The following is a 21,942-nucleotide window of genomic DNA, read 5'->3' as shown; positions in this document are numbered from 1 at the left end:
GTCCCAAGTACTGTGCGTATATCGTATGTCAAGTTCCTGTTGGGAACGAAGCCCGCCTGCTCTGGGGCTATTAGGTCCGGTACTAGGAGCGCCAACCGCGTGGCCAACACCTTGGCAAAGATTTTTGCGTCAACGTTTAATAGCGAAAGCGGCCTGTAGGAACTGCAACATTCCGGAGGTTTCCCGGGCTTTAAGATGGTGACAAGTAGTGCCTCCCTCATCGAAGGGGGCATACTCCCCTCTTCACAAATATCATCAAAGAGGGTAATTAGGTGTGGGACCAGCTTGTCCTTAAATGACTTATAAAAGCCAACCGTCAGACCGTCCGCTCCCGGGGCACTACCCGATCTCATGCTTGCCAGCGCTTCTAGTATCTCGTCCTCCTGTATGGGAGATCTCAGGAACTCCCTGTCTGTGTCTGGCAAGAACAGCATGGCAATATGGTCAAGGTAGTCATCTATCTCCTCCTCGACGTGCAGTGATCTGGACTTGTACAGCTCCGCATAGTACCGCCGAAACTTTGGAGGATCTCCTCCTCTTCAGAGATTACCTCACCCTCTGGCGTAAGCAGTTCATCCACAACTAGAGGTTTCCTGGTACTACGTACCATTCTGGCTAGCAGCGCACCCGGCCTTTCACCTTCCCCGTACGTGCGCGCCGTAGTGTATTTGCCCATGTGCTGCACTTCCCTGTCAGCTAGCTCATGATATTCCGTCAGTAAGAGTTTAATTTGGGAGTCAGCGTTAATGTCGGGCCCATCCAGAAGATGACCCTCCATCACGGACAGTCAGGATTCAAGCAGTTTCAAATCACGTCTAATGGATTTAAGCACACTCGAGTGCTTAGACATCGCCATGCCCCTGATGTAGGCCTTAAAAGCGTCCCACACAGTCTGAAAACTGTCGACAGAACCCACGTTTGTTTAAAAAAACAAGTCTATATCAGCAGCCAGCTCTCCGCGGAAAGCCTCATCCAGTAGGGAGTAGGGGGGAAATCTCCAGGTGAAAGGGGGAATTACTTTCTTCGGGATCACCAGATGGAGCAGTACGGGAGAGTGGTCCGACAGGGTACGGGGGAGCACCTCACATCTCCTAACACTACCCAGTAAAGCGTGAGACACTAGCCAGTAGTCAATTCTGGTGTGGGTATTATGGAAAGCAGAGTAGTGTGTAAAACCACCTTTCGTGGGGTGCTTGTGCCTCCAAACGTCCCCCAGATCCAATTTAATCATTTCAGCCTTCATGTGTAGAGCCGAGGCCACTGGCCTCTGAACCGGACCCCTCGATCTATCCAGATCAGGGTCAAATATAAAGTTGAAATCACCCCCCCATAGCATTCTCGTGGGAGTGTATGTTCTGCACTGTGTCGACAGGTTCGTGTAGAAGTCCGGGCAATCATAGTTTGGTCCATACACATTAACCACAAGCAAATCAAGACCTCTGCCCACGCACCTGGTGATGACAAAACGACCCTCCGGGTCCGACACCAGCGGCACCAGTTTTAGTTGACAGGTCGGGTTGGCCCAAGTAAGTACTCCCCTGGAGTGTGTTGTAAACCCCGCTGCCACTATGTGTCCCCCAAGACCCCTGGCCTGCAGCATCTTGCTATTAAGCGGAAGGTGAGTCTCCTGGAGGAGAGCTAGATCTACTCGGTGTCTATGCAAGTAACTGAGTACCTTCCGCAATTTTCGATGGTCGTTGAGACCCCTCACATTCCATGTCAACATTTTCAATTCCTGCAGAGTGCGCGAGGCATTCCCGCCATACTTATCAGTCATCCCAGCGGCAACAACCATAGGGCGCAGTAAGCTGTTTTACCTTTCCGTGCACTCACTCTAAACTGAGAATCAGGCAACACTTCGCTTGGCATTAAATTCAGAATCCCGCTGCCACGACAGCAAAAACAACCCCCAACATAGTACCCCCCTCGCCCCAAAACACTGGTTCCATGGGTAGTGGAACCACAACAGTTCCCAGCATTGTCCCCCCCCCTCCCACAGCAGACCTCCCCCAACCTGGCCTGACAGGACCTGCTCCCACCCAATGACATCAGAACTCCCCACCGCATCCCAACACCCCCGTCCACCCACGAAAGCAATCCCTAAATCAGCTCTCTCCAGAGCCTGTGAGCCAGAAGCGCAGGGGCAGACGTTGCTGGCTAAACAGAAATCTAACAAACCAAATCTGCTCCGCTACTGCACCCCAGCCCTTAGCCCCTTACTAGCGTTCCGTGCCAAAAACACAAACCATGCACAAATAACATAGTGTGACTCCCCTCCACCCTCAATGGCGTCGCCCCACTTCAAGACCCGGCAACAGTGGAGTCCCTCTGCGTGGCCAATAGCTACTTTCTCAGTTTGCCGCCTTTTTAGTGTAGGAACACCCCCAGCTCCCCGCGCCCCCAAAGTCAAACCAGTAAGTTCTCACCCAGCTGGAGATCCAGAAGGCAATGTTCGGGCTCAAACTATGCAAAGGTTTCGGAGCACCATCTTCGCACCGTGTATGCCACGGCGACAAGCGACGACCCACAGGTGGCAGCGCGTAGGCCGCTGCTGGACAGAGAGCGGGTCGGACAGGCGCAAAATACTCAGTCTTGCTCCTCCAACAGTGAGGAGGAATCATGGTCCCCCTGGTCTCTCCTCGGGCTGGTTCTGCGCTCTTTCGACCACTCCTTCAGTGATTTCTGCAGTTCCCTGGGGTCAGTAAAAAAGTGTGAATGCTCTTTTCTGTTAATACGGAGCTTGGCTGGGTACAGCATCGCGTAGTCCAACTCCAGTTCGCGCAACTGCTTCTTGTAAGGTGCGAATTGTTTCCTCTCCTCCTGGACCTTTGCCGTAAAGTCCGGGTAGAGTGAGACATCCATCCCCTCGTACTGCAGCTTACCCTTGTCCCTGGCTAGGCGAAGCGCAGTGTCTCTGTCCCTGTAGTTCAGGAGCTTCGCTATGATGGGCCTCCGGTTCGCCCCTGGTTTAGGTCTTGGTCCCAGCGTGCGGTGCGCTCTCTCCACAATAAACATCGGGGAGAAGACCTCGTCCCGAGCAGTGTTTTCGGTAGTTTTTCCACAAAAAGCTCCATCTTGCCAGTTTGTGTAGTCTCCGCAATACTGGTAATGCGAATGTTGGATCTTCGCGACCTCGCCTCCAGGTCCTCCGACTTATCTTGGATCACCTGTAAGAGCCTGCCAAATTGCTTGCGGTCCTTATCCCACTCCATTTGGGCTTCCTCCGCCTCGGTCAGTCTACGCTCCGCCATGTCAAGGCGCTCAGTGTGTTTGTCCACACGTTCCGACATGCGGTCCATGCGATAGGACAGGGCGTCGATTTTGGACCCGACTGTTGCGATGCTGTCTTGTATCCCCTTCTCCATTGCGACCAGCAGGTCGCAAATATCCGCGCTGATGGAGCTCTCAGGTGTTGCCCCCTTCGGGGAAGCCGCCTGGGCCGGCATCTCGGACCCCTTGGTCCGGCGCTGCTCAAAGGTAATTTTAGGTTGTGACCTGTCCTTTTTGCCCATGGCCAGTCTGGTGCACATGTAAGCGATCCTCACCGCTGGCGGCCGAAAGTCGACGCGACGGGCCCGAGGTCTTCTTGGTCTCCACGTGCACCTCGAGTTTCAGGCAGTGGCGCACAGTTGGCACTCTATGTCGGGGTGGCAGAGGAGGCGCACGCAACGATGCACACCATACAGCTCAAGCGGATAACAGTACCTCCCAGGGCCCTAGCACATGGACAGACTTGTCAGACTTAGGCGATGCGTCCCCCACGTGCGCAGCCCGGCCTGTAGAGGGCCCCTATGGTGAGCCGGGCAAGGAATCAACAACGTCACACAGCCTCTCAGTGGTCAAACATTGGCCAAAGTACCTCAAATGCAGGAGACGGGCCTTCCTCCAGCTGCCAGCAACCTCCTCGAACTTCCCACTTGACTTATCACGGCAGCGTTGTCACAGACGGTTCCATATAGAGGGCAAATGGCCGCTGCAGCACCAGTCCTGACTGCAAAATGGCGGCGTGCGAGTGTGCAGGGGTGCGCCGGCAGGACAGCACCACAGGACTGAGTCCAGTTTCACTTACACTCACTATAGGGCTGTCAAAGCGTAGGTCACAGCAGTAGCCCCGGCTCGAGAAGTGCGGGTACTCCACCAGCGCCACGTATCCGCCCGGGCCTCCTGGGTCCAAGCACCAATTGTCAGCTGCACGAGGGCCTGGCCTCCGTTCTCCAAGGGCCACCGGGTCCCACTCTGTGCGACTGGCACCCAGAGAGTCGCAACGTCTGCCCAGCAGTCTACACTGCACAGGTAGGTCGGGAGGACGGTGAGGGCACAGGGGTCAAAGCGGGGTACCAGCGGGAATGCACCCGTGAGTTTGGCAGCAGCACCGGCAGCTTCACATAACCGGGTCCAGAGCCGTCTATCAGCAGATCTCCTCCACCGGAGCGGTCTACATCTATGGCACCAGCGGGCGCGGGGTTCAGGCCTTCAGTTCTCCGACGCCCGGTCCGGGCCTCCGGGCCGTACGGGTCCCCCCAGGCCGCACGTCGAGCGACGTCGGCGGGCCGCACCACTAGGAAAGCCCGCGGCTGCAGGCCTAGTCCGCCACTCCGATCGGTCTCCTCCGGGGGACTGCACGCGGCGGCCGCTCAGCTCGAGTCCGGATCGTCCGGGTGCTGCAGGTACAGCCGGGGAGCACCCCACCTCCGCAGCAGCTATTCAGGCACCGTGAGGATAGTTTGTAGGATAATGCCGGGGCTTTAGCCGGGAGCTCCGCGCTTACACGTCCGGCATGGACGCCATAAAGCTCCGCCCCCCATACAATAACTTTAAGACCGACTGTACAGAACCTTTTTTTGGTATAAGACTTTTAATCGCAGGATCTTTTGCACAAACCTAGAAACGCACCGACAAATGTTAAAAATGCTAAGGGCTTTAGAGCCGGACTGAGATATTCATAATTTTACCTTTTATATCTTTTATCTTGTATATTTGATTTGGTTTTACTGTAAGCATTGGTTTTTAATTAACTATGCAAAATAAATAAACTTAAACTTAAACTACTCTGCGCAAGCATTGAGGCACGACGCATCCTGTCCCCTGGATCATGGAACCGATGCATATCCCCTTTTGTTGACTTTGCGTTACGCATCCAGGTACTTTGTTGAGAACATTGTCGAATTTGTCATCAACTTGAACTAAGCAACTTTAATCATCTTTAAGTCAACTTTAAGTATAGTATTGTGGATTTTTGTAGTTTGTGGTCTTGTGTTAAGTCTATATAAAGAATACTTATTTTTATAAAACCTGTGTTGTGTCCATCTGTAGTGTTTTCACTGTATTACTGTGTATATTCACAAATGCTTAACACACTGCCTCTGAGATAAGCCTGTCTGCTCATGCCAAACAACCAAGGGGGTGAGCAGGGGTTATTTAGGCGTGTAATCCCCTTATCCTGTCTTAGAAGTAAGGGTCCCTATTTGGACAAAGGTGAATACCATTGCCAACTAGAGACCCCCAGATCTAACAGGTGTCCACATAAAACCAGTGATGACTGGTACAGATTTATTTTGTAGCTACATCAATGACCTGCTTTCCAGCTTAACTAGCCCTGAACTGATCATAACAGAACATACATGTAATCATCTGGAAGAAAAGTATTTCCGTCTAAACATCTTTTGGTACCTAATGGTTATTTTAGTTTTATTCAAATAGAATATCTATACACAGTCTAGAATATTGCTGTAGACATTGATTGCTTTTCCCAGCAGCTTTAGTGCATATTTTTTTACAATTGTATGCAAGGCAAGAGTATTTAAAGAAGGGTCATGTAGCTGATTTGTCTTTAGAGACCACTAGAAATGTCAATGGAGTTTAACCATGAGAAGAATTAATATAACTGGCCTCAATGAGATTAGTCTAGTTCTAACCCTCAAGTAGGAACCTGGGAAATCCGTTGGTGACTGCCCTCTGGTAAAAAGTGAACCCCCTTACTCTACTTGATTCTGTATGATTTCTATCTTATTTTTTGCACTCTGTCCTATAGACTTGAAAAAGTTATGTGCTTTCTGTTGGAGAAGATTGACTCTTCCAATACAGTGTAATCTCACCACATACCTCACGACACACCACATCTCATCACAAAGAGGTGTTTAGTTTTACAGAGTTTTACACAATCTCAATTGGCAGTTTTTAAATATCTTTCTGGAAATTGGTTGATATTAAGAAATTTACAAACTACTCAAATTATGTGCCGTTGAACTTCGGAGAATTCGTACAACAGCATGATAAAGTGGCATTTTGCACAAGCTGTACTTACATTATCAACATTTGTTTTCAAATGAAAATAAGATCAATAGCAAAAACACTCCAAATTTGAGTAATTTAAAAATGCCTTTATCAAAGAGATTTCTGCCTCTCTGCTGTCAATCAACGATGCATTAGCTTTCTGGTTCGTATGAACCTCTTTTCTGTATGAAAAAGAGATTATAACCTAGGGCAGAAAGTTACATATTCACATATGATGGCTGCTATGTCCCACTACAATAATTTCTGATTTTGCCTGTTTGCATGTTCCGGAACTTCCTCCTTCATCAGGTGCCCAAGGTCTAATAAATTACCTCATTGTGAACAAACGTGAAATGGTAAGCATGAAGCCCTTCTCATGTAGCTGAAGCTAGATGTAGAGTTTGATTATTTTGTGCCTCAGTGGATGGCTACTCTGGTTGTCAGTTCTTGTGCTGTGGCACAATGCGAAGAAAGTGGGGAAGGGGCGGTAATGATCAGCTAGGTTCACTTACCTGCATGGCAAAGGCATTGAGAGCAATGGAAATGGGGCCATTTTCTGCCAGCCAGGCTGCAATTTCTGCAGAGAGAGGAAAAAGACAGACTGACAATTATGATCCTGTATTCCACCCATAAATAAAATAAAAGGAGAACCTTATCTTACGTTAAACTTCTGCAATAGGAAAAATCCTTTTTCCCCATAGGATAGCACTACCGAACGAGGCGGTAGAAACTGCCTGGTAGGGAAAGAGAAGGTGAGTGGCTACAGACTTTGAAACTGCCCTATCTGAGCTCCCTCTACGCCCCAGTGGCTGTAGCCGACACACAGGTAAGTCAAAGCACATCAGAGGGATATTCTTAGGATTAGTTTGGGTAGAAGAATCTGAGATCAGAAGGTTCAATCTTTCAGAGAGATGAAAGGGAGCAGCACCTAATAAATACAATTTCATTACTGTTAGACTATTTGTTTTCCACTTTCCATTGGATTCCAGAAATCAATAACACATGTAAAAAGATCACCACAATTCAGTAAGAGTGATACAAAGAAACATATACTGTACATTATAATTGAAGGTCTACTAATTTAATGCTTCACTCCTACCTAGCTGCATTCTTTGACAGAAAACTGAATTCTAAATTGCACTGCATATGACCACATTTTCTGTCTGAGGACACTACCAGACAGTGGGTATGAGATGCAAGTTGGCAGACATGGTTACACACATGTTGATGACAATGGATCAGAAACTAGGATAATTGTGAAAGCCAAAGCTTTAGGGAAGAATTTATAATCTGAATTCAGGAATCATTGGGATTCACTAATGTTGTCAGTTGTAGGACCCTGGGTCTGCAGTAGATTTAGCCTACTTTAAACAACTCAGCAAAATACCTGAATGCAAATATGCAGTAATATCATCTCAGCAAATGTTTGAACAGTCACAGCAATGGCTTCTTTCATGGCTTCAACAAGTACTTTGTACCACCCAGTCAGAAGCCCATCATCTTCAGAAACCATGTTAGCGGCTAGTAATAACCTCAGCAGTTTATTACTCCATACATGCAGAAACAATGCCACTCCAACCTCGGACAAAAGGTTTTTGATGTCCTGCTGGGAAAAACAGTTAAAATCCCCTCTTAGAATTATTTCCCCACTTACTGATGCTAATTAGGTAGGATCGAAAAACATAATAAGTTTGTGGATTGTCCTCGACAGGGTAATAATAGCTCACAATTACTATGTTTAAAAAAAAACATCAAGTAAGATCTAAAGCCATTGTAAGCGCCCTTTATGATTGGCAGCAAGCAAAACAAGCTTTTATAAAGCCAATAGGTCTCCCTAATGCAAGATCTGTTGTCTTTGGGCATAGTCAATATGTTATTATTAGTTAAGGTGTACAAATTTGATATATACTTATATATATATCCCCTTGTGTACTTACCAGGTGCCGCACCACACAACACAGGTGCAACTATCGGGTCGGTGAAAACAAATGCAAATTCCACAACTGTGGTTCCGTCGTGACCACAAGCGGATAAGGTGTACACCAGGAGTAACAAAGTTTAGTTTTTTATTGACAACATGTTAAACACCGGACAGACGCATTTCGGCACATTCACCTTCCTCAATGTGGCTTCATTTTTCTCAGTCATTTAAACAAACATTTAAAGGGGCAGTTCATTCATATCTATGATGAAACCCAGAAAAGGGCAAAGGAGTAAAAATAATTATATTTACATGGTGGCCCTATTGCAATGGTTATTTTTTTATGAAACCAACATGAATCTTTCAAATGAATTGGACACATTTCAAATCTGCAAGTTATTCATGAAACCCTCAATGATTTTCACATTTTATTACAAAAAAATTACATAAAAATACATGTAGTAAATATATTTCGGGGCAGACAACACTTTTCATCTACATATATACATCAACATTTCTTGTATTGTTCGAAGGGCCTTTTTACAATTTCAAAAAATTAACGGGAACCTCTATATATTATGTTTCTCATACACATAAAGTTATCAAGCCCTGAATGGGCATACCATCTAAATTTACTAATCATTTGGTTACTGTGATAACACATTTGTATATGAATCTTTTTAAGCCTCTCATATGTGTGTCATCACGCCCTGAATGGGCAGTCCCCCTTAATTCATGTACTATGAGCATCCTGAATTTCCCACCTTTTACCACCTATCGAAGGTGCACAAAAATGTAATGGACCCACCTGGACGGCCAATAGTATCCTCCAAGAACAGTCTACTGAAAAATGCATAGACATATATAGACTGCTTTTTAAATCCTCTTGTAAAATATTTGTTTGTATGTAAAAGACACAAAAGACTTTCTACGGATTACATCAGACATCCAGTGGGAAAAAGACATGCTGCTTATAACATTGGCTATAACAAGTTTATATACAAGTATTACACATGAGAAAGGACTGGCAGCAATACAATTCTTTTTGAGTTGAAGAGCCCCCAAATATCAGGAACAAAATGAAATTTTAACTGAATTGATAGCTTTCTGTTTAACCAATTTCATCTTTCTGTTTGCGGGAGACCTATCAGCAGCTACAGGGGACTACTATGGGCACGTGCTTCACCCCCAGTTACGTGAATTTGTTTGGGGGCTGGTGGGAGAAGAACGTGGCCTGGGCAGGTGCCAATGAAAAATGGTTGGATAAAATAATCCTCTGAGCTCGCTATATAGATGACATTTTTCTAATTTGGAAGGGTACACAACAAGAAGCGAGTAAATATATTGCGCTTTGAAGCACAGCTATTTGAATCTGCAATTTACAAAATGTGTTAGTGATACACAAGTGTCATACTTAGACCTTATGGTTTATTAAGAGAATAACAAGTTACAGACTACTCTATATCGCAAACCCACTGCAGGAAACAGCATACTGCATGTGGGAAGTTTTCACCCACATAGTGTGATTGGCAGCATCCGTTATGGGGAACTTCTGCACATGAAAAATAACTGTACAACAATTGATGATTATGAGAAAGCTAAAAAATCAGTACTCCATAGATTCAAAGAGATGCTACTCAAACGGAATTCTACAGGAAGCTGTCTAAAAAGCAGATAAGCTACATAGAAATCATCTCCTGTTTGAGAAAGATAGAACCCTGAAGATGAAAAAAGAGGGGCAGAAAATATGTATGATTACCGACTATACAGTCAGTTCATTAGAAATATATCAAATATTCCACAGAAACTGGCGCATTCTTACAAGTGACGACAAATTAGGACCACATCTTCCACCAGCACCTCTCATAACATATCGAAGAGGAGCATCTTTAAAATATCACTTAGTTAAGAGTCATTTTATAACTGGACGTAAAAAGAAAGATCTAGTCACAGGTTTTTATCCGTGCATGAAGTGCAAAGCATGCTCAAGTTGGTGTACTCCGTTGGACTGGTACATACCTCAAGGGGACTCCTGAGAAGGTGTGTGAGTAACTCACCCGTATTTTCTGCTTTGCCGGTGGAGGGAACAGGATCAAGCGCTGGGACACTCACGAGGCCCCGGACTCCAACTCCCACGGGGCCTCACGGCGCGCACAGACCGTGACGCTGTGCCAGGGCGACTCGGGCCCATAAGATCGGCTGTGCACTCCCGCAGCACGGGACGCGCGCAGGCGTGCCCGGGCCAAGGGTGGGCCCACCCGCGCCCGTCCGCAGCAGACAGAGGCAGGGCTGGGGCCCCCCTTTAAGGTGTTGGACTCGAACAGCGGACGGATCCCTCAGTAAATCTCCTTTAAAATCTCTACCCCGTTAACGTAATAACTGCCTTTGCAACGGAAGTGATTGAACTACCAGGGTATGATGGCTCGGGAAGGAAGAGGGAGGAAAGGAGCTGGAACTGGGTCTGTTATGGGAACGCCTGATTAATTTATAACCAGGGCTAGCTCTGTCCTAGCCCATGAGATCGCCATTACGGAAAGGCGTCTCTCTACGGACCCGGTATTTCCAAACGGTCATCTTTAGGGGGTATAATTAATGTGCGTTCCCCAGAAAATCCATGCCAGCCTGAGGCTGAAAGGGAAGCTCACTTCGATATTCGCATATTAAGCGATAACACCGGAATTCAATCACACCCCTCGTCATTGGTAGGAGGGACACTGCCTGTGACATCTATGAACACAGTAACATGTGTGGCGGAAATTCATGAGGATACCACACAACTCATGGACTCTATTGAGGGGGGAGGGGGAAAGAGGAAAAGAGGAGGAACACGTGGATGTGTGCAAGAGAAAGGAAAGAAACTCAAGACCTCCAAACCTAACTCAAAGAAGCAGAGGGAGCTGTCAAACCCAGATTCCCCGATCATCGAACTCTCACAAGAAACTGTGTATGCAGACATTGTTTCCACTTTAGGCGCTACCGGAAATGGCCCAATGGAGCACGGGCAAGAGTTCTGGCAGAAGTTGGGCGCCCAGATCTTGTCGGCACTGGACCCAATAATTGAAAAGCTTAAACTAATCGAAATAAGACTTGATAAGATGGAGGGTTTAATAATGACTTGTAAGGGTGGCACCCGGAAAAATGTAACAAATGGTGACACAGCGACTGAACAAGGGGAGGAGGGTAGAAGGGCTCCTATTGTTTGTACCAGTAGTACGGTTTCCCCTATCGTGGAGGAAGCTCAGGCCACCCACCCGCCAGGCCCAGGCACCCGAAGTGGAATGGCAGGGAACGGAGGGGAAGCAGGCACTGAAGAGAAACAGGGAACAAACTATTGCCTTCAAAGGGTCAGAGAGAAAAATAAGGGAATGCACACACACCCCCTTTTATATTTACCCCCTGCCTGTACACCCTATGTGGCAGTCCTGACGGGTGTTCCTGAACTGGAAAATGGTAATACTGAAACCCACGACCAACTTAAAAACAAGACAACCTTTTGGCTGAATAAAAACAGGCCATTGCCCCAGGACGCTAAGTGCAAAATTCTCTCTGTTAGACGAGTAAGCTGGGTAGGATCCAGGGTAAAAAAATATAGCGGAGATTGTGTGATCATTAAATTCAATGACCCCAGGGTAGTGGATCATATTTGTTGGGGTTCTTGGCTGCATTCAAGAACACTGATCCAGGCTCAACCCTTAAGTTACTTCTACATTCCACCAGCCAACACGGAGCAATTTGTGGCACACAACATTGGGGTGGGACATCAAATGAGGTTAAATGAGGGGTTGCCAAGGGGGAGGAATGATTTAGGGCAGGGAGTACTGGGTGGAGGACACCAATGTGGTCAACAGACAATGCCAAGGGAGGAGGGGCAGGGCTGGGTTTCCCTGTATACAACAGATATGCACCCCTCCAGTGGGGTAGACTCCTCAGTGAAGTGGACTGAGTGCAGGGAGAGAAATTGGGCCAAGACACGGTAGGGAACGTGGTATCACAGATCTCAAACTCACAGGGGAATGAGCAAGCAAGAGAAGATACACCCCACACATATCAATCCCCCCACCCTCTCACACAGACATTCAGAATAGAGGTACCCCAAGAACCTGAGAGAGCAAGATTAGACTTATGTTCCGAGAAGGATACATCAGGGTGCACCATTGATTGTATATCCTGGAATGTAGCGGGTTTGTCAACTAAATTCCAGAACCGGGAGTGGCTGGAATACATTGGCAAATTAAAAATCATTTGCCTCCAGGAAACCTGGGAAATGGACCGCTATAATTTTCAGTTAGCTGGGTACAAACTATTTGGGACTCCTGCAAGAAAGTCTGTGGTGGATAGAGCAAGGGGAGGCCTCCTAGTATTCGTAGATGTGTCCCTGGAAGGGAACTGGGTTGATTTAAAGTGGAATTCTGAACACTAGCAAGATGGCGGCCGTGACTAGCAAGATGGCGGCCGTGACTCACGGCTGAGTTGCAGCGTGAAGCAGTGATGGCTCTGCCGGGATTATCCTGGGAAACACCCCGAGAAATTAAGGCGCCCAACTCCGCTTAGGTCGAGAGAGGGATACTCTTCTTCAAGCGGTGGCTACTTTGAATATGAATAGTAGCGAGAGTTAAAATGAAAGCACGCGAATCAAGCAGGTGAAAGCGGGTGAAAGGAAAGGAAAGAGCGAGCTTTTAAAACAGCGGTGGAAACCAGATGCCTTTCTTTTCTTCCTACCGCAAGGCGCTGTCTCATGGAACGCTGAGGGCTGCCGCGGCACTTCTCCTGAGGATCGGGCTTGCTGGCAGGGACGCCGGTAGAGCCCGCAGAGTTCACGGACTTAGGGGGCGGGTCCACACTGACCAGGTGAGCGGCTCCAGCCGTAGCAACAGCAACAGCGGCAGCGGCAGAGGCGGGGAGAGTAACGCGGATCCCGCGAGGTGCGGGGGCAGTCATCTGAGACATCTGAGACATCAGCAGGTACGAGAGGAACGAGCGGAGCGGCAGCCTTTAATGTGTATGGCTACAAAGCCGAATTCGGGAGGTAAGCCGGCGTCTAGGAGGAGAAACGCCAATGTCAGGACAACTCCAAGTGTTACAGAGTTTACAGGTACCCCAATAGCTGTTGCTGTAGAAGTAACTACAGATTTTGAAAAAAGCGAAGTAGTGACATCTTCGAGGGCCCCAGAGAAACAACTGGCATCGGTGCTGCGCACTCCCAAGGGAATGAGGCCCCCAGCAGCTAGGACAAGACAAGCTGCTGCCACAGCTGCCGCTACAGCAACAGTGAGCGTAGTTGAGCTCATGAATCGCAAGGAGAAAGAGAAAAAAAAACTGAAAAGCAAAAATATGGAGATGGTTTCTGTGGCAGGGTTAACACCATTACCTGCTGATGAGAATATGGGAGTTGAGCAAGAATCTGGTCAGGATACAGCTGTCTTGGTCACAGAGGATGTTGATGTTGATAACAGGGCTCCAGGGGGAGAAGGATCCGGGACTTGTGAGGTAGCAGGCAAAGTGCTCGATAACATATCTATGGTAGTTACTGAGATGGTAACAACAGCCTCAGCCGGGGAAATGGAGCGTCCAATCGAGCCTATGCTTGAGTATGAAGTCCCTTCTCAAGCTGCAGATATCAGTGTGAGTGTTTGTCAGGCGGATCCAGACCCAGATGAGCATCCCTCTCTGGCTACAGGTGGTGCACTAGCGGAGAATGCAGCGGCTAATCCCACGGGGGGTCACACCTTAGGTCAAACCTTAGGTCAAGATCAAGCTCAGAGAGGTGAATCTGACATGCGGAATGGATTAACGGACGGGGGCAAAGAGAAGGAGAAAGAGAAAGAGAAAGAGAAAGAGAAAACCCCCAGTGAGTGTTTCTTCTCAGTGACTGAGGAGGCCGACTGGTCAGCTGACGACGAGGAAGATGAGCTCCATAGCTCGGACATCGACGGCAGTAATCTAGAAACAGAAAGTGATCCAGAAGGGGAGCCACCGCTGACAGTTAAAATATTGCACTCTCAAAAAGGCCAAAAATGTCAAAAAGGTCAAGATGACTTAACATGGGACCACTCCCCTACTACTTTGTTACAGGGCAATCTAAACCAGGCGGCACATCCCCTGCAGGATCAGGTGTCCTTACCAATATCACAGGATACTACACAATCTTCAATGAACTCAATGATGTCAATGATGGAATCAATCCATCAGGGCATTACAGCACATCGTGAGGAAACCAGATCTGATAGCCTCAAGGCCCAGGCTACTATGAGGAAAATGAAAGGGGTGGTCAGGAAGCTTTCAAAAGCCTGTGAGAACATGGGAGACAGGGTTTTAAATCTGGAAGAGAGAATCGTCTCTACTGAAGCTGAGGTGGCAACTGCTACAAGGAAAGTGGAGTCCCTAGACACACAAGCACAGGATGTCCAGTGGAAACTGGAGGATTTAGAAAATAGACTAAGAAGAAACAACCTTAGAGTCCTAGGGATTCCGGAAGGATGTGAAGGACAGGATGCTAAGGCCTTTATTGTGAAAATTTTCGAGAAAGCATTCCCAGATGTTGCAGGGTGGAACTGGACTACCGAAATCCAGAGAGCACATCGAATACCAGTCAGGCTGAGGCACAATGCTAGAGCAGATGATAAGCCCAGAGCAATTTTGATATACATAGGGAACTTCCTGCTGCGCCAATCTATCGCAGAAAAAGCGAGACCAGATTCTAAGAGGGCTTTTGAGGGAGGCTCTTTTTTCGTAAGGCCGGATTTTTGCCACACCACTGTGGAACGGCGATGGAGATTAAGACAGCTAATCAAGCCTTTTCAGGACAAAAAGATACAGGTGTATCTCATTAATCCTGCTCAACTTAAAGTTATCCATCAGGGAAAGACTTTTTATTTCCCCTCAGAAATTAAAGCTCGGGACTTTTTAAACTCAGTATAGATTGGGCTTATGTTTAAGTAGTATTCCTAAATTAGACTAGCCCCAGGGCGGTATAATAGTGCTAATATGGGTCACTAAGGGCAATGTATGAATTTCAAAGGCTTGAGGTTGTGTTATTGTATGTTTTCAAGAGTTAAAACAGGTAAAAAATTAAGGTTTAAAAAAAAAAAAAGGGTAATCAATTGGTTTCTACCTTCGTTTGTTTTGGGAAAAATTTTAGGGTAAGGGTGTTTCCAAATAATATGTATCTTTTTGTTTGAATTCAGAGCCCACTGCACGCTGTATCCATCACACGCACAGACTCAGTCTGCGCACTCCTTCAGGGTGGGGGTCAGGGTCAGGGGTGGGTTCAGGGGGGGTTGCGACACGGGGTGGGAGGGTGGGACACGTGGGGGGAGAAAGCAAAAAAAAAGAAAGTTCTCGCAGTTAAGATGTATATTGTTGAAGATGTAAGATCATTAATGCTAATGTTATTTCATTCATTCGAAGTTTTCAGGAGAATAATTGATTGGATAGACCAATGGTTACGACTTCTGCAGGGTTATGTCTAAGTTAAACGTAGTAAGTCTTAACATAGGTGGTTTGAATAATTGGAAAAAAAGAGGTAGGTTGGAGGAGTACATTAAAATAATAGGGTCCGATATCCTCTGCCTACAAGAAACTCATTTGCCGTGGAAAAATAAACATTGGTTGAATCTAAGGGGCTATGAAATCTTATCATGTTCCTCACAAACATCTACGATAAAAGGGGTAGCAATCATTGGAAAGACAGGGCTGGGGGGGGGTTAAAAGATGTAAGGCAGATACTTCTGGACGCTGGGCTATATGTGAAATGAACATAGGTCTCACTATCTGTACAATATACGGGTCTAACCTCGATGATCCAGCAGTAATGGATCATTTAGAGCAGGAGCTAACAAATTGGTCAGCACCTGTAATAATCTGTGGAGATCTAAACATCTCAGCAGATTTTACAAACGGGAGTGTATATACAGGTCGGAAGCCACGGGTATATAAGGCGTTATCCTCTGTTATTAAATCCCATGGTTTGATAGATGTGTGGGGAAGTTTAAAGAGAGATAATCCAGGGTTCACGTATTTTTCACACCCTTTTAACAAATATACCAAACTGGATTATTTTATGATAACAGCTAATTATCTTCCAGATGTGGAAATAGTAAGGTTACCCAAGATAATTTCGGATCATAATCCCCTCGTGTTAACAATTGCTATCAGTAAACAAGGGAAAAAAGCTAGACCTTGGACTTTCGATAGGAAGCTCCTAATGGATAATAATTATATCTCTCATTTGAAAATTTGGTGTCAGTCATTTTTTGATGTAAACAGATATAGTGCTCCCCGTAACGTTGTCTGGGATAGTTTTAAAGCTGGTCTGAGAGGTGAGACAATTAGCTACGCTGGACGAATGTTGAAGAGAGGTAAGATAGAGAGGGAACGTTTATTGGGTAAACTGGCAGATGCAGAGGAACAGCATAGGAAAGATGTATGTCAGGGGTGTCAGGGTAATTTAAGCTTAGAGCGACTGAATAGTATCAAGGCTGAACTCCAGATACAATTGGCAAGAAAAGCTGCAGCCGGATATCAATCATATAGATCTGGAATGTATGAAACAGGAGAAAATGCTGGTAAAGCTTTGGCTCTGCGGATAAGGCAGGTTGCTTCAAGGAATATCATAACTGAAATAAAGGAAGGAGATCAAATTTATAAAAAGTCAGATGAAATCCTTGATGTCTTCAGAAGATTTTACCAAGAGCTTTATAAGGAAGAGCCAGAAAATGATGATCCGGGTTTAAATTGGCCTGAAATGGGTACCAAACTTACCTCTAGTCAGAGAGAAAAATTGGAATGTAGCACACCTATAGATGAACTATCCGAGGCATTACAGGATTTAGCATCTGGCAAGGCGGCAGGTCCCGACGCCATTCCTTTGGAAGTATATAAATGTTTAAGGGAAGCAATAACACCCCTACTATTGGATCTATTTAACGGGGTTATCAATACCGGGGCTATCCCGGAATCCTGGACGAAACAAATATTGTGGTCTTCCATAAGAAGGGGAAACCGAAAGAGAGCCCCGGTTCATACAGGCCTATATCACTAATAAACAGTGATAATAAACTGTACGCTAAAATCATGGCGACACGGCTGGCCGGGATCATTGGGACCCTGGTTTCTCCCTGGCAGCACGGTTTTATTCCAGGCAGAGGCACGACCGATCATATAAGGAGAGCCATCACATTATTTGATATACATGCTGCCGATGGGGGGGGGCCGCTATGACCCTTCTTGACGCGGAAAAAGCCTTCGACCGTGTCAGGTGGAGTTTTCTGTGGAGGGTAATGAGAGACAGAGGTTTTGGCCCGAAATTCTTACAGGCAATTTGTGCTATGTATGCGAATCCAACGGCTAGGATCCATCTTATGGGTGAGCAGTCGGGGAAGATCCATATATCAAGGGGCACGCGACAAGGGTGCCCGTGCTCACCCATTCTTTTTGCTCTGTATATAGATCCTCTAATAAATCTATTAATGAATAGTAAAATTAAGCCAGTTGTCACCAATGGATTTCAGACTAAAGTACTCGCCTATGCGGACGATGTCGCTATCTTAACCACGGATCCTGATAGTGCCCTGAATGAAATTGTTAGAATCACTTCTGAATTTGGGAGACTATCTGGATATCGTCTTAATGTAGCTAAAACGCAGGTATTATGCACCGGTAATATAAATAAAACGGATAATAGATATCTGGACTCAGTTGTCTATTTAGGAATCATAATCAATGTCCAGCCAAAGGACATCATCAAAGATAATTTTGAGCCACTACTGATCAAAATCAAACAGGATTTAGGGAGAATAGACAAACTTCATTTATCAGTTATAGGAAGGGTCAATGTCATTAAAATGTCTATCTTCCCTAAAATTTTATATAAATTTAGGTCTATCCCTTTCAGAATTGAAGATGCATTGATAAAGGAAATGGAGTCTATATTCATGAACTTTGTATGGCAGTATGGCAAGGTTAGGAGATCTAATAGGCTCATGTCCCTACCCCAAGAAAAGGGGGGGTTGGGAATACCCAATCTCAGGTACTACAACTGGGCCTGCCTCCTTACAGGGATGTCTGTGCTTTTCTTCCCAGATGATGCTAGATATAGCCAGGGAGTCATCCCCACTATTTATCACCTGGCACTAGGGGGGGAAGTACACGGGATATTGTCAAGGAAACATGACAAACGTTTCTTTAAAGCATCTGGTTATAAGATTCTTGGAGATATTTGGGGGATATGGTCTTCTATTTGTAAAGATCAGGACATCCCAAAGTATAATTAGCACACCCTATTATGGAACTCAGATCTATTTCCGCATCTAAGTGACGATGGCCCATGGAAATATTGGGAAAGACAAGGGATCACTTCATTAGGCCAAGTAATGATTAAAGACGTCTGCAGGCCTCTTGAATTGCTGAGGACACGGTTTTCATTGCAAGGTGTTCAAGAATTTAAGTATATGCAGCTGGTTAATATCATTAAGTCGAAAAGACCGGGTCTGAATATATCTAATGGCTGTGCTCTATTAGATTATTTGAAAGGTGGAGGTCATAGAATCAAGGATTTGTACAGGATACTTATGGAGAGTCTCCCCGATGATTTGATTAAGGTGGAGGAGAGCTGGGCCTCCAAACTGCAGGATCCTGACATTGATCTTGACAGAGCATTGGTAATGGACAAAAGGTTTCTGAGATCATCAAATCTAAGAGCACAGCATTTTAAGACTCTTTTTAATTTATACTATACACCAGCTAAATTGTTTAAATGGGGCAAGAGACTAGACCACAATTGTCCTAGGTGTGGTAATGGGCCAGCAGACGTATTACATATGTTTTGTAATTGTGTAAACTTGGGACCGATTAAAAATGAAATTGAAAAGTTTTTAGAGGGGCTGCTAGCTGTTAAAATTGACCTATCTCCTACACTTTTAATATTTGGTTGTGATGCAAAGCTAGGTTTGAGCATAGAGATAGAGGCGCTGGTTTTTATTTCGACAGCTGTTCTCAGGATATTAATTGCTGCTACATGGAAGGATGTGGAGCCTCCAACCTTCCAAATGTGGATGTGTAGGTTGTTAGGGATTCACAATATTGAATCATAACTTTATGCCCTTAAAGGAATTAAATCCAGAGAAATGGGTTTACGTGTATGGGCGCCAGTGGCTAGTTGGAGGAAGTCAAGATGTGCGGCCCCATACATTATATTGCGGGATGTCATGGTCAATGCTTTGTATGATTGGTTTTTACCCTGTTATTTATCTCTGTCTCTCCCGTCAAATATTGCTGCTGGATAATGCTGCTTATATTGTATTTATTACATTATCAAGTGTATTTATATATGTCTTTATTTTACGTTGATATATTTATATATACTGATGATTTTAATGTACATTTTGCTGCTGTGAACTTTCAATAAATATAAAAAATAAAAAAAGGAATTCTGAACACATGATAGGCCTAGGATTTAAAAGCAGGGGCTTTAACGTAACCCTGGTAAACTTTTACAACTCAGGAGGCTGTAGAGTGAGTGAGTTGGATGGAAAGTTAAAATCCCTATCCAAACAAAAAGAAAGCACATTGGCACCTATGCCAATAGTCGCGGGGGACTTCAATTGCCACTTGTGCCCAAAACTGTTACCCATTAAAAATTATTGGAGTGCCTGCAATAGAGAGGAGTGACCCCATTTGGAGCACACACCTGACGGCAAGGAACTGAGTAGGCTGATGATTAATTATGGGCTTGAGCATACAATGGACTTGTTGGCTATTGAGCCTAACAAGCCGGTCATCCCAACATTCAAGGGAAGGGGCTGCAGCTCTTTTATTGATTTCATTTTAGTGTCCCAGTTGCTAAAAAGGTGGGTATGGGGGTTTTCAATAGAACTAAGTGGTTTTAGTGACCACAACCCCTTAGTATTGTCTTTGACAGCAACAAATGCAATCAGGGCCCCAAACAGGGGAGCAGCGTCAATTGTAGAAAGGATTACCGATCTTGGCAGGCGCCTGAAATGGTCGAGAATAAACGGGGAAAGCTTTTATAGGTCCCTAACCAAAGAAGGGGGAAATCTCTTACAGCAGTGCTTAGACACATCCACGGAGGGACCATGCTAGTGGAATTATTTGAAGAAATGGGTCGCCTAATAGATGGTCTTAAAAACGACAGGACAGACAAAATCAAATAGTGACCCCAGGGGATTTGATAGCGCATGTTCGCTAGCACAGAGGAAACTAAGAGCCTCATTAAGATCAGATGCCAGGGACAAACAAAGGGTGATGCAATACAACTCAAATATAAACAGACTCTAAAACAACGGAAGAGGGCCCTCCAATCTCAAACTTGGGAGGACCTGAGAGGAGCTGCAGAAAGGAAGGACACCATTGCCTTTTGGAAGATAATTAACAACCCATGATTCCAAGATGCCAACAGACCTCAGATAGGCTCAAATGTTCTCCCGGGTCAGTGGGTGGAGCACTTTGGAAAACTTTATAATATGAGGAACAGTGAGTCGCAGCATAACTGTGAAGGGCAGGGGAGGTGGAAGGTTACACTTGAATTCACTCTAGAGGAGATTATTGTAGGCATTAGGGGGCTCACTAAAAACAAGGCACCAGGCCCGGATGGGATCCCGCCGGACCTCTATCTAAGTAAGGTGGACCTGTGGGGACCCATCCTAACAAGAGTATTAAATGTGGCCATAGCCACGGGGCTCCCATGTTCATGGTCAACGGCCATATCTGAAAGAAACAGGTTAGTATTAGATTCCTTACCTTAAAATATCCCCAGGCGTCAGACTGGATCCGGAAACTTTTGTGTAGCAGTACCCCTGTGCGTCGGTAGGCGCCGTCTGTGGCTCCGTGTCCATCATCGGCGTCGTTGGGGCTGGGATGACGTCGCCGAAGTACTTAGATGCCACCCTCGCGCGCTGACGTCAGTTCTTCTTTTTTCCGCGCCAGCAAGCACAGATCCGGAAAAAGTGGTACCCCTTAGTCAGTTTTTGACTAAACTTTTTCGATCATTTTTGATCCTTTTCGAAGTCTAACGACTCCGACGGTGCCGGTAGGGATGCCCGGGTTTAAGCCCTGCGCCGACTGCGACCGACTGATGTCGGTTACGGACCCCCATCGCTGGTGTCTTCATTGCCTGGGCTCGACCACGACGACAAGGCCTGCTCCGACTGCCGGGCCCTGACGTCTAAAGCTAGGCAGGAGCGGTCCCGCAAGCGACTGGAGCTCCGGCAGTCGGCCCCGCGCCCACTCTCTGTTGGACACGGTCACGGACGTGCTGCCACAATGTCCGGTGGAGGTCCAGACTAAACTTACCCAAGCCCTTGAGTAGAGTCGAGATGCAGCACGGTACTCCATCCGGTGTGGGCTTGATACCACGGACTAACTAGGAAGAGCGATGGCAACGACGGTGGCGATTAGTCGTCACGCCTGGTTGAGGTCCGCCAACTTTTCGGCTGATGTCCAAAACACCCTTATGGACATGCCGTTTGATGGCCGTCGCCTCTTTGGTGACAAAGCAGACCATGCGCTTGAGCGCTTTAAGGACTCCAGGGCTACGGCCAAGTCCTTGGGCCTCTTGGCCCCACACCAGCAAACCGCTGCTTTTCGATCCTTTCGTGGCCAAGGAAGGGGCACTCCCACACGTCCTGCCAGCCACGGACTGCAGACTACCGTCCAGCACAGTGGCGGACGTGCAAACGGTAGGCCACAAGCACTTTCAATTTACCTTGCTCCCCTCCGGCCTTACCAGCGCC

At 46.4% G+C, this 21,942-nt stretch overlaps 1 protein-coding gene across 1 annotated transcript in view; it reads right to left on the bottom strand.

The window, feature by feature from the left end:
• CTSF (cathepsin F) overlaps positions 1-21,942 on the bottom strand; it is a 429,275-nt gene that overhangs the window by 23,878 nt on the left and 383,455 nt on the right. Inside the window, exon 11 of the mRNA XM_086938552.1 lies at positions 6,786-6,850. Coding sequence (XP_086794678.1) covers positions 6,786-6,850 — 65 coding nt within the window. The remainder of the gene's footprint in view (positions 1-6,785; positions 6,851-21,942) is intronic.

Source organism: Lissotriton vulgaris, chromosome 9, assembly GCF_964263255.1.
Source record: "Lissotriton vulgaris chromosome 9, aLisVul1.2, whole genome shotgun sequence".
Taxonomy (NCBI): Eukaryota; Metazoa; Chordata; class Amphibia; order Caudata; family Salamandridae; genus Lissotriton; species Lissotriton vulgaris.
Note: the sequence above shows the minus strand (reverse complement) of the source record. Positions and strands in the feature narration are given on the sequence as shown.